Below are 11,534 nucleotides of genomic sequence, written 5' to 3'. Positions count from 1 at the left end.
GACATTGCCGGCCAGTTGCTCTCAGCCCCTTTGTCATGCAGCAGGAAAAGGGCATGTTGTGGCAGAGATGCAACTCTCTTCTGCTGGAGATCTGGCTGCAGAGATGACACATGCCTTAGACCCCATGGCCTTGAGGGTAGAGGACTCTGTTGGGTGGGAGAGGAGACAACGGGGCATGCTTAGAGGCAGGCGTCTGCACTGGAGACGCTGGAAGGGAATTGTCTGGATCCCGTCTCCTACTACAGAAGAGCAGAGCTCTTTCTCTGTATCTGTGCTCACAGACCCCATCCCACCCTCTGCGTGCTCACCTCTGCCCTCCAGAAACCTCCCAGGGCTTGACGCTTTTCCGGAGAACCTCTGTGTTTGCAGCTGCTGAGGAGCACTTCAGAAGAGCCCTGAAGGGAATGATGGCAACTGCCAAGGAGATGGTGGTGCTGCCTGTAGGCTGGGGGAGCAGTGGCAGGTGAGGAGACTTCCTGAGGGCCCTCAAACCCCTCTTGATCATTCAGAGTAACATTTTAGGGGTCTCACTCCCAAATCTAAACCCCCAAAACTCTTTCCATCTCCCTGTTGACAATGGGGGAAAACTGAAAAAAAAAAAGCAAACAAAAGAAACCCAATCAAAGCAATTCAGAGGCAGGAAAGATCTTTCTGGTACCTGGTGACTAAACTTTCCCCTGGAAAATTCCCCATCTCAAAATGTCCCTGTGGTGAGCTAGAGCTGTGACCATCTCTGAGCAACCTGCTCTAGTGGGAGGTGTCCCTGCCCATGGCAGGGGGGTTGGAACTAGATCATCTTTAAGGTCCCTTCCCACCCTAACGATTCTATGAGTCTATGATTTTATGATCCTTATCCCACATAATACTCTCCAGATGGAGTAAAGACCCAGCCCCGTCAGGAGTTGCTGCTTCCACCCAGAACTTCTCCCTGCAGTGCCATGGGCAGTTCCCCCTTCTCAATCACCCCTGAGAAGCAGTGAGAGCCATCCTGACAGATCCCATGGCTGTCAGATGTGGCAGCTTTGGAAGACCTCTCTGGGAACATCAGCTGCACCGACCTGCAGCCAGAGACTTACTGTGTCCAGGACTGGGAAGATTTCCCCCTCTGTGAGCCCGCCCTCTGTCCTCCCACTCCAGGCTGCCTTTAATTTCTCTCCTGGTTGCCCATCACGTCTTGTCACTGCCCTGAGCCCTGCTGCGCTTTGCAGAGGAGCTGCTCCTGGCCTGAGCTCTCTTTCTACAGGGGCCAAGCATCCGTTGCCATGAACTTGCTCGGTCCCAGGAGCTTGTGCCAGCCCAGGAGCACAAGTGCAGCTGAAGGTGTGACTTTCTTTGCCCCACAGTCTCCCCCGAGATGCTCCCTGGTCTCCAGCGCTGACAAAGCAGCAGGGCCCCTCCTGGGGAACCTTCTTGGAAGGAGGCTGAAGTAAACACCTGCATCATCTCTGTCATCTGTGGGGAGAGCGGTGCAGTCCAGCCATGTGATGTGTCCTTTCAGAGCTTGGTTAACTAAGAGAGGTGACAAGCGCTCCCTCTGAAAACCCCTATTCCTCCCCAAATACTAGGCAGTGAGAGGAGGGCTTTGTTTCCCCACGGAGGGCCGTGATGCGAATGAGCCAATGCAGAGGTCTAACTTTGCTTACAGGTCTGCAGGCTCTCAGGTTCATCTCCCTCCAGTTCACGCCACAGACCTACAGGAGGTGGGATTCCCTGTCCCTTGGTTTGGGTGTGCAAAAGATAGGTGTCACGCCTTGTCGAAGCTCTCACCAGAGTCAATGGACATGGATGGAGATCAGTGACAAGTGGTGTCCCTCAGGGGTCCATATTGTGAGCAGTACTGTTTAATACCTTCATCAACGACATAGACAGTGGGATCGAGTGCACTCTCAGCAAGTTTGCGGATGACACCAAGTGTAGTGGTGCAGCTGACACACCTGAGGGACAGGATGCCATCCAGAGGGGCCTGGACAAGCTCAGGAAGTGGGGCCATGTGCAATTCAACAAGTGCAAGTTCAATAAGGCCAAGTGCAGGGTCCTGCACCTGGTTTGGGGCAACCCCCGGTACCAGTACAGGTTGGGGATGAGGGATTGAGAGCAGCCCTGCGGAGAAGGGCTTGAATGTACTCGTGGATGAAAAGATGGGCATGACCTGACAATGTGTGGCCAACTGCATCCAAAAAAAAGCAGATCCTCCTGGAATCTCTGCTAAGGCACATGGAAGATAAGGAGGTGATTAGTGACAGCCAACATGGCTTCACCAAAGGCAAATCGTGCCTGACAAATTTGTTCGCCTCCTACGATGTTGCCACAGCATTGGTAGATAAGGGGAGAGCAACCCATGTCATCTACCTGGACCTATGCAAAGTGTTTGACACTGTCCCGCATGACATCCTGGTCTCTAAATTGGAAAGGCATGGATTTGATGGATGGATCGCTTGGCGGATAAGGAACTAGCTAGATGGCCGCACTCAAAGGGTTGCGGTCAACGGCTCATTGTCCACGTGGAAACCAGTGAGGAGTGGTGTTCCTCAGGGGTCAGTACTGGGACCAGTGCTGTTCAACATCTTTGTCGGCAACATGGACTGTGGGATTGAGTGCACCCTCAGCAAGTTTGCTGACAACACCAAGCTGTGTGGCACGGTCGATTTGCTGGAGGGAAGGGATGCCATCCAGAGGGACCTCGACAGGCTTGAGAGTTGGGCCTGGGCGAACCTCATGAAGTTCAACCAGGCCAAGTGCAAGGTCCTGCACCTGGGTCATGGCAATCCCAGGCACAAATACAGATTGTGTGGAGAATGGCTTGAGAACAGAGACGCGTTCACAGAGACGCGGGAGCTGCAGCTCTTGCACTTCTGGCTCTTCCTGGCCATTTACCTGGCTGCCCTCCTGGGCAACATCCTCATCACCACAGCTGTAGCCTGCGACCACCGCCTCCACACTCCCATGTACTTCTTCCTCCTCAACCTCTCTGTTCTTGATATTGGCTCTATCTCCACCACAGTCCCTCAATCCATGGCCAACTCCCTCTGGAACACCAAGGCAATCTCCTACTCAGGATGTGCTGCCCAGGTCTTCTTTCTATTCTTCTTTTTTGGTGCAGAGTATTCCCTTCTCACCGTCATGGCCTATGACCGCTACGTTGCCATCTGCAGACCCCTGCACTACGGGACCCTCCTGGGCAGCAGAGCTTGTGTCCACATGGCAGCAGCTGCCTGGGGCAGTGGTTTGCTCCACGCTCTGCTGCACACGGCCAGTACATTTTCCCTACCCCTCTGCCAAGGCAATGCCATAAACCAGTTCTTCTGCGAAATATCCCAGATCCTCAAGCTCTCCTGTTCAGATGACTACCTGAGGGAATCTGGGCTTCTTGTGTTTAGTCTTGCCTTTGCTTTTGGATGTTTTGTTTTCATTGTGCTGTCCTACGTGCAGATCTTCAGGGCCGTGCTGAGGATCCCCTCTGAGCAGGGACGGCACAAAGCCTTTTCCATGTGCCTCCCTCACCTGGCCGTCGTCTCCCTGTTCATTAGCAGTTGTATGATTGCCTACCTGAAGCCCCCCTCCGTCTCTTCCCCAGCTCTGGACCTGGTGGTGGCAGTTCTCTACTCGGTGGTGCCTGCAGCAGTGAACCCCCTCATCTACAGCATGAGGAACCAGGAGCTGAAGGATGCCCTGAGCAAACTGATTCAATGGGTTCACCTTCAGCAGCAGTAAGCTGCCCGTCTCTCCTCACAGGGCGTTCTGAATTTGGGCCAGGACAGGCTTGTACTTTATTTGGTTTGGCATCTGTGATGATCGGGCTCATACAGAAATGTCTGAATTCATTCCATATCTCCAGAGGCATGATCCCGCTTTGCCCTTTAAGCCCGAGGCTTTAGGTAAATGTGTCGTCGCAGTAGCAGACCTGTCTGCCCGTGGCGCAGCTCCGTAATAAAGGGTGTCTCCCCAGTGCAGTGCCTGGAGGTTGGCTTCTTCTTCTGGCTGAAGTCAGGAATAGGTTCCAGGAACTTCCCTCTCCATGGGCTGCTGCAGCGCTTGCTTCTCCATGGGCTCATGGGAAGGGTCAGAGGGAATGAGGGATGGACTCAGCTGCGTCACGTGGGTGCCCAGTGCCCTGGGGATGGGGAACGGGCTCTGAATTGCCTGCTCAGGGCTGTTCCACTTGCAGCAGAGCTGAACGGTAGCTGCCCGGCTTTCTGGAAGGGAACCCGGAGCCCCCAGGAGAGCAGAGGGCATGTACAGGAGCCATGTTCCTGAGGTGGGCCTGACAGAACAAGAGACTGTCCAAGTGATGTTATCCAAAGGTGAAGCACTGTATTTAAGTATCCACAAGCAGACAAGGTCTCTGCCAAGACCAGGAGAGGCAGTGGGGAGCCAGAAAGACCAAGACAAGCACACTGCTGGGCGATTAACGTCTTCCTTAGTAAAAGAACATGGGTGGGTCAACATGCTCCCTGGACAACATCCGGAGTCAGAGGGAATGCTTTGTGCTCCTTCCACAGCTGCAGACCTCTGCGAAGTGCTCCCGTCTACCCAGAGCTGCTTCCCAGCCTGACCAGCGTGGAGTTACGCCATGGCCCAGGGCACCACAACCCCCTTTTGCTGCAGAGTGGCACCACCAGCTCCAGGCCCTGCAGGGAACACGGGGAGGAGAGCAGGAGCAGCAGGAGGTGTGAGGATCAGAGGAGGGATGGGGAGAGGTCAGACAGGAGCGGATCCAGGCTGAGAATTTCCTCACAGAGAAGAATGCTGGTGCTCAGCTAATCCAAGGCAGTGCCAAGGGTTTGGTTACCCTAAAGCATGCTCGTGGTGCAGCATCAGCAGTGCACGCTGTCCTGGTACACTAGCAGGCCTGGGGAGTAGCTGAAGGATGGGTGTCCCCTGCTCGCCATCATCCCTCCTGAAGGGTGACACCAAAAGAGAGGCTGTGACCCTGTGTCAGGGCTTGCACTGAAGGAAGAATAGACCCAGAAGCCACTTCATTTCACTGCTGTCCTTCAGTCCCTGCTGGACCACTCCATGACCTGGAGACAGCCTCTCTTGCCCAGTCTGCCAGTCCTTATCCCAAAAGTCACCTCCAAACAAGGCTACTCAGCCAGGGCTGAGCTGGAGGACAGGAGTCAAGCTGTGAGCACAGAGTGGACAAGGCCTCTCCCGGGTCATCTGCAGGGCTAGAAGCCTTTGTGTTCCCCACAGGAAAAGGCAGCATGTGGAGGAGAACCTGGGAAACTGCAGACCATCCCTATATGCCCATGGACCCTCAAGAAAAGTCCCTCAATGCAAAAAGACAGCCTGGCTTGATGCCCGTGTGAACAGACAGGAAAACCTTCCACAGGAGCTTCATTCAAGACCCATGTCCCCATACCAGCCATTTCCAGCCCTCACCTTTCACCATGGCCGTGGGCAGCGCTGATCACATTTCAACGTGACCATCTCCATCCTCCTGCTGGGCTCAGTGGCTGTATCAGTAGGACAGGCTGTCCTGCCCTGCCCCTGTCCATGCCCAGACCCCTGCAAACCACAGAGCAGGTGCGACTGGAAACCAGCAGCTGGAACACAGCTGAGACTGGGCAGTGCCAGCCCCACCACTCCCCACCAGAGCAGCTCTCCACGGTCACTAAAGGACTCAACACTGCTTGTGGAGCCAGGTGTCCCTTGGAGGCTTCAGCCACTGGCACTACCTGCTGGGAACTGCGCACCCAGTGCCACGTGTCGGTGCCCTGCACTGCAGCTCGTGGTGCCTCCTCTCTCAGGAGAACCACTGGCTGTGTTACTCCCTGACCAGTTGTGCAGAGGAGCTGCTGGAGGTCTTCTCTCTTGAGCCCCATGGCCCCTGGCTCTGCTCTGGTGTCAGCCCCTGGGTACCACCACAGTTCCTCTGTGCTGGGCTGGGCTGTCCTTTCGTATCTCCACAGGCGCTCCTCTGGGACCGTGCGGGGACCCCCGGTGCATATCATAGAATCATAGAATCATAGGGTAGGAAGGGACCTCTGGAGATCAGCTAGTCCAACCCCCTGCCAGAGCCGGGTCACCCAGAGCAGGTGGCACAGGAACGCATCCAGGGGGGTTAGGAATGTCTCCAGAGTTGGAGACTCCACCACCTCTCTGGGCAGCCTGTGTCAGGGCTCTGACACCCTCAAAGGAAAGAAGTTCCTCCTCATGTTTAAGTGGAACTTTCTATGTTCAAGTTTGTGCCCATTACCTCTTGGCCTGTCCCCGGGCACCACTGAAAAGAGCCTGGCCCCATCCTCCTGACACCCACCCTCTAAGTATTTATAAGTGTTGATAAGGTCCCCCCTGTGCTGTCTTTTTTCCAGACTGAAGAGACCCAAATCCCTCAGCCTTTCTTCATCAGAGAGGTGTTCCAGTCCCCTAATCATCTTGGTAGCCCTATCTATGCTTGGAGGGGACCACCTGGCTACCCCATCACAGGGCATCCCATCGAGGACACACTTGGACATCATTATGGCAGGTTGACCTTGTGCAGCAGCCCAAAACCCACCCTGCTTTTCAGCCACTGCCCTCTCCTGGAGGACTGGGAGAAAATGGAAGGCAAAAAGTCTCATGGATCGAGATAAGGACAGCTTAAACAGAGAAAATAAATACATGAATAAATAAATAAGGTGTGCATGGATGCAAAGCCAAAAGAGGAATTCACGCACTAATTCCCATTGGAGGGAGATGTCTAGACACTTCTTGAAAGCAGGCCCTCAATGTCTCACGGGAAGACATACGCCATAACCCTGCGCGACTTACGGCATGGAACGTCCCCTTGCTCTGTTCAGGCTGGCTGTCGTGGCTGTGCCTCTGAGCGCTGCCTTGCCCACTCCCAGCCTCCTGACTTTTGGGGCAGGGAGTGTTTGAGAGACAAGGCCTTGACACTGTGTGAGCACTGCTCAGCACTAACCAGAACGCCCGTGTGTTAATAGCACGATTTTAGCCACCAGTGCAAAGCACAGCACTGTACGGGCTGCTGTAAGAGCTCCATCCCAGCCGTACCCGTACAATTCTGCTTGGTGTGAGGATCTGGCCTGGGGATAGGGAGGGGTGGAAAGGATAAAAGACAATGAGGACAAGACAAAGAGAGGCAGAAAGGAGCTTTTCTAAAGAGTTTTAGGGGTGGAGGGGAAGGGGGAAATCGCCATGACAGTGGATCAGCGCTAGATCAGGAGAAAGCACTGCCCAATCTGACCTAACCGTAAAGTTCTCCCTGCTCAGGGCAGACCATGATGCTCGAGACCTCCAGAGGTCACTTCCACGCCATACCCCTGTAGGGGGAGAGAATGGACGGTGGGTGCGAGGGTAGTGAACACTGCTGCGTGTTGAGGATTTGCTGACATTTGTAATCCCTGGTCAACCCTGTCCTCAGGATTACACAGTGACTGAGTTCATCCCCAAAAGGAGGATGGGCACGAGGCACCAGGAGTCCAACTAGCACAGGGATACCACAGAAAATTTCTCAGAAATATTGCCGGGCATTCCAGAATCACAGAGTAAGGAGTGTTGGAAGAGGCCTGCGTAGACAGCCTAGTCCAATCTCTTGTTAAGCGAGCTTGGCCACCTGGGGCAGGTTGTCCAGGACTGGGACTGAATATCTCCACGGAGGGAGACACCACAATCTCTCTGGGCAACCAGTTCCCGTGATCAGCCACCCACAGTCAAGAAGTGTTTTCTTACGTTCAGATGAAATGTCATGTCTTTCAGTTTGTGCCCGTGGCCTCTTGTCTTGTTGCTGGGTATCCCTGAGAGCCTGACTCCCTCTTCTCCATGTCCTCCCATCAGATATTGATGGACTTTGACAAGAACCCTCTTGGAGCCGGCTCTTCTCCAGGCTGAACAGTCCGAGCTCGCTCAGCCTCGATTCACGTGAAGGGTGCTCCGGTCCATTAACCATCTTTGTGGCTCTTCATCGGACACACTCCTCTAAGCCCATGACCCTCCTGTTCTGGGGAGTCCAGCACTGGACACGGCACTGCAGAAGTGGTGTTACCAGCGCTGAGGAAAGAGGAAGGCTCACCATCCTCATCCTGCTGGGAATGCTATTCCTAATGCACCCCAGGAAGCTGTTGATCTTCTGTGCCACAAGGCCACACTGGGGAGAATGACCTCCCTTGACCTGCTGGCCACACTCTTCCCTGTGCAGCCCACAATTCCATTGGCCTTCTTGGCGACAAGGGCACATTGCTGGCTCATGGATAATTTACCGTCTACCAAGACCCCCAGATCCTTTTCTTCAGCTGCTTTCCAGCAGGTCCACCCCTAACCTATACTGGTGCCTGACGTTCTTCCCATAGAAGCTGAAAGGAGCCTAGACAGAACGATGGAATGGCCAATGGAAAATCCCGTACCACAGATGTCATGCTCAGGGTAGAAATGGGGTTAGCCGGGGGGTGGGTACCCACTATCGCTGCTCGGAAAGGTACCGAATTGCACCAGCAGCTGCATGGCCCTGGCTGCCGGCTGGGGTTAAACCACACCACCTCTGCTGTTTTTGTGGTAATGAGCCCTCAGGTGCCAAATTCCCGAACCGCAGATCTCTAAAGACTGAGCCAGCCTCAAGAGAAGTCCAAGTCAGAAGCAAACCTCCAGCTTTCTGAGGGTGTTTAGCAGGCCCTGCTGAAGTCCCTCACTGGAGGGACCACGGAGGGAACGAGCTGTCAAGGGTCCTGTCCCCGGGGGCTGGAGAAGCAGGAACTTGGAGACACTTGGTACAGGAGGAAATGTAAACGTGGAGATCACTGATGTGATCTGATGTGCCCTGATGTGCTTCCCCAAGCAGGATGGCTTACCCACCTCCCCTAGAGATGGGGCTCTTCTGACTTTTTTCGGAAGAAATAAACCGTCTATCTTCTTCTGCAAATTACTCCTAATGTAACTCCTTATTGGCACAGCCTATTTCCTGCCATTTTTCCTGGGATATTTTTGTTGTTTGCTTTAATCCTGTCTTGTTTTTATTCCATTTTTTTTCTACTTGTGATAATGATTTCCAAACCCAAACGTCATTAGTCGTACCGCTTCTACATCGGTCCCTACCAGTCTTGTATGACCCAGAAACTTTGAGAAGCCATAATCTTTGTGCATTTCAGTAAAATAAATTACCCTGCACTGACTTGTCTGTCCAAAATGCTTCCTCTGAGGCCTTCTACGGAGCTGCAGGGGCAGTGCCTGTCTCCAGAGGAGGACAGGAAAAGAGTCCCAAGCACAGCCCCGTGGCCAAGGAGGATGCCCCTTGCTCTTTCCAAATTTGCTCTTTCCTCCTCCACGCTCTCCGTCTGAGCCCTTCTGATAGTTTAAGGCTTGAGCGCTCTTTTAGCTTGCCAACAGTCCTGCTGCACGGCAGCAACAGGCGCTGGGTCCTTCTGTGACAGAGCTGGACTCCAGAAGAGAATTTCCATCATGAAATGGGATTTCCTTTGCGCAGCGCCTGAAGGCTTCCGTCTTCTGCCAGAGTTGCTCTCCAGAACATGCTCTAGAAAGTGCCCCGGCGAGGAAAACACCAGGGAAGAGCCAAAGTGTGTGTGTGTGTGTGAAGGGTGTAGGCACAGAGCAGTGTCCTCGCACACCCACACCTCCGGGGAGAGGGGTGAAGGAGCGGCAGAGCAGGGTCTGGTCTGTGCCTTTGTTGGCTGGCCACAGCGGGGAAGGTGCCCCATGGTGGTGGTCACAGCCCAGCCCCTTGCAGCCACCGTTGGCAGCGTGGGGCTCCCCCCGGCTCAGAGAGGCAGTTTGTGCCCCCGAGAAGGGCCACCAAATGCCTGGCTCAGAAGTCCATCTTTGCCTCGTAAAGAGGAGACTTAAGCACGGACACGGTGTGCACGGGGGGAGATGAACCCAAGTGAGCGCAAACGCAAAGGCGGGGTGGGGGTCGCTGTCCTCCCCCCTCCAGACGCCGGGGTCCTCACTGCTTTTAACCCCAGTTAAAAGCAGCTGTTAATTACTTGGGGGGGGGGGGATGTCACCAGGAGTGCCCCCCCCAATACCTCCTGGGGGTCCTGCTGTGTAGGGGAGGTGGGGGGTGTGTGTCCTGGGGGGACCCAGGTAGGGGGGGCTAATCCCCACCATGGGGCTGAAGGGACATTGGTGAGGTGTAAGGGGACATATGGGTCTCAGAGGCCCTTTGGGGGGGCTATGGGGGGACTGAGGAGGCATTGAGGGGGGTCTAAGGGAACCCAGCAGGGACTGAGGTGACATTTGGGGGGACTGAAGGAGCATGTGGGGGCTGAAGGGGACATTGTGGGGGGCTGAGGGGACCCAGAATGAGTTTAATGGGACACGGTGGGGGCTGAGGGCACATTAGTGGGGGGCTCTGGAGGGCTGAGGGGACACTGGGGTGCTGAGGGGGACCCAGGGGGGTTGAGAGGACGTGGGGGGACACTGTGGGGGCTGTGGGTGCCCGGGGATGTGATGGTACCCAGGGGGGCATGAGGAGGAGGGGACCCAGGCGTCCAGAGGGGACCCAGGCATCCGGGGAGTGACTCCTCCCCTCCCCCCAAGGGAAACTGAGGCACACACAAGCCCTGGGGGTGGGGTGGGGGTGTGTGTCCTGGAGGGACCCAGGTGTCCGGGCATCCCCCTGTCCCAGTTTGGGGATTGCCATGGGGTGAGGGACAAATTTGGGGGATCCCAAAATTTAGGGGGGGGGCACAATTGGGGGCAGACGTACGTGAGGGGGGTGTCCCATAGATTGAAGGGTGGCCCTACTTGGGGGGTACCCCAGGGTTTTGGGCGGGTGAAGGGTCCTGTGGGGGCTGGGGGCATGTTTTATGAACGTAACCCAGCGATTTATCAAAGTCAGCGGTGAATGTATGTCAGCGCTTTACGAGATGGGCCACGGAGGTGATCCGAGGGCGGGAGCCCCTCTCCTAGGAAGACAGGCTGAGAGAGCTGGGGGTGTTCGGCCTGGAGAAGAGAAGGCCCTGGGGAGACCTTCGAGCCCCTTCCAGTCCCTAAAGGGGCTCCAGGAGAGCTGGGGGGGCTGTTTTCGAGGGCACGGAGCCATAGGACGAGGGGCGATGGCTTTAAACTAGAGCGGGGCAGGTCTGGATTAGCCGTGAGGAGGAAGTTCTTCACGCTGAGTGTCCTGTAGAGCAGGTAGTCTTTATTAGCAGCGCTGGGGTCCCACTGGGGATTCTCCACCGTAAGTGCTCCCACAACGATCTTATTCTGAGCGGTTTAGATTTACAAAACTGTTACCTAGTCATTCGTTTTCCCTAAAGCATTAACATAAGCACGCCCACTCCCAGAACCAATTGCACAAGCATGAGGCAAGTTATTCCGCGGTCTTTGCTTCCACCTAGTATCCATTTTCAGGAATTGCAGTCACTCTGGTGGCCATATACTTCATCTGCTGCTCGTATCTTCCTCTTTGTCAGTTGCCCTCCCGATGAACTTTCCTCTTTAGCAATCCTCGATGCATGCCTGCTACTGATTTGTTTACATAGGTGACTTATTACTACCCGTTTGGCAGCACTTGCCTAAACCATCACCTAAACCCACCACCTTGACAGGCTGCAGGATCGAGCCTTGGTTCCTGACTC

The 11,534-nt window shown here is 54.9% G+C and overlaps 1 protein-coding gene across 1 annotated transcript; it reads left to right on the top strand.

The window, feature by feature from the left end:
• The first annotated feature begins 2,820 nt into the window (after nucleotides 1-2,820).
• Nucleotides 2,821-3,711, top strand: LOC134509607 (olfactory receptor 14C36-like). The gene has a single exon (XM_063322177.1). It carries the CDS (start codon nucleotides 2,944-2,946, stop codon nucleotides 3,709-3,711), a length of 768 nt encoding a protein of 255 aa, XP_063178247.1. The 5' UTR covers nucleotides 2,821-2,943.
• The last annotated feature ends 7,823 nt before the right edge of the window (nucleotides 3,712-11,534 follow it).

This window comes from Chroicocephalus ridibundus, unplaced genomic scaffold, assembly GCF_963924245.1.
Source record: "Chroicocephalus ridibundus unplaced genomic scaffold, bChrRid1.1 SCAFFOLD_92, whole genome shotgun sequence".
Classification (NCBI taxonomy): domain Eukaryota; kingdom Metazoa; phylum Chordata; class Aves; order Charadriiformes; family Laridae; genus Chroicocephalus; species Chroicocephalus ridibundus.
The sequence above is the reverse complement of the archived record's forward strand: the minus strand, read 5'-3'. Positions and strand labels throughout refer to the sequence as shown.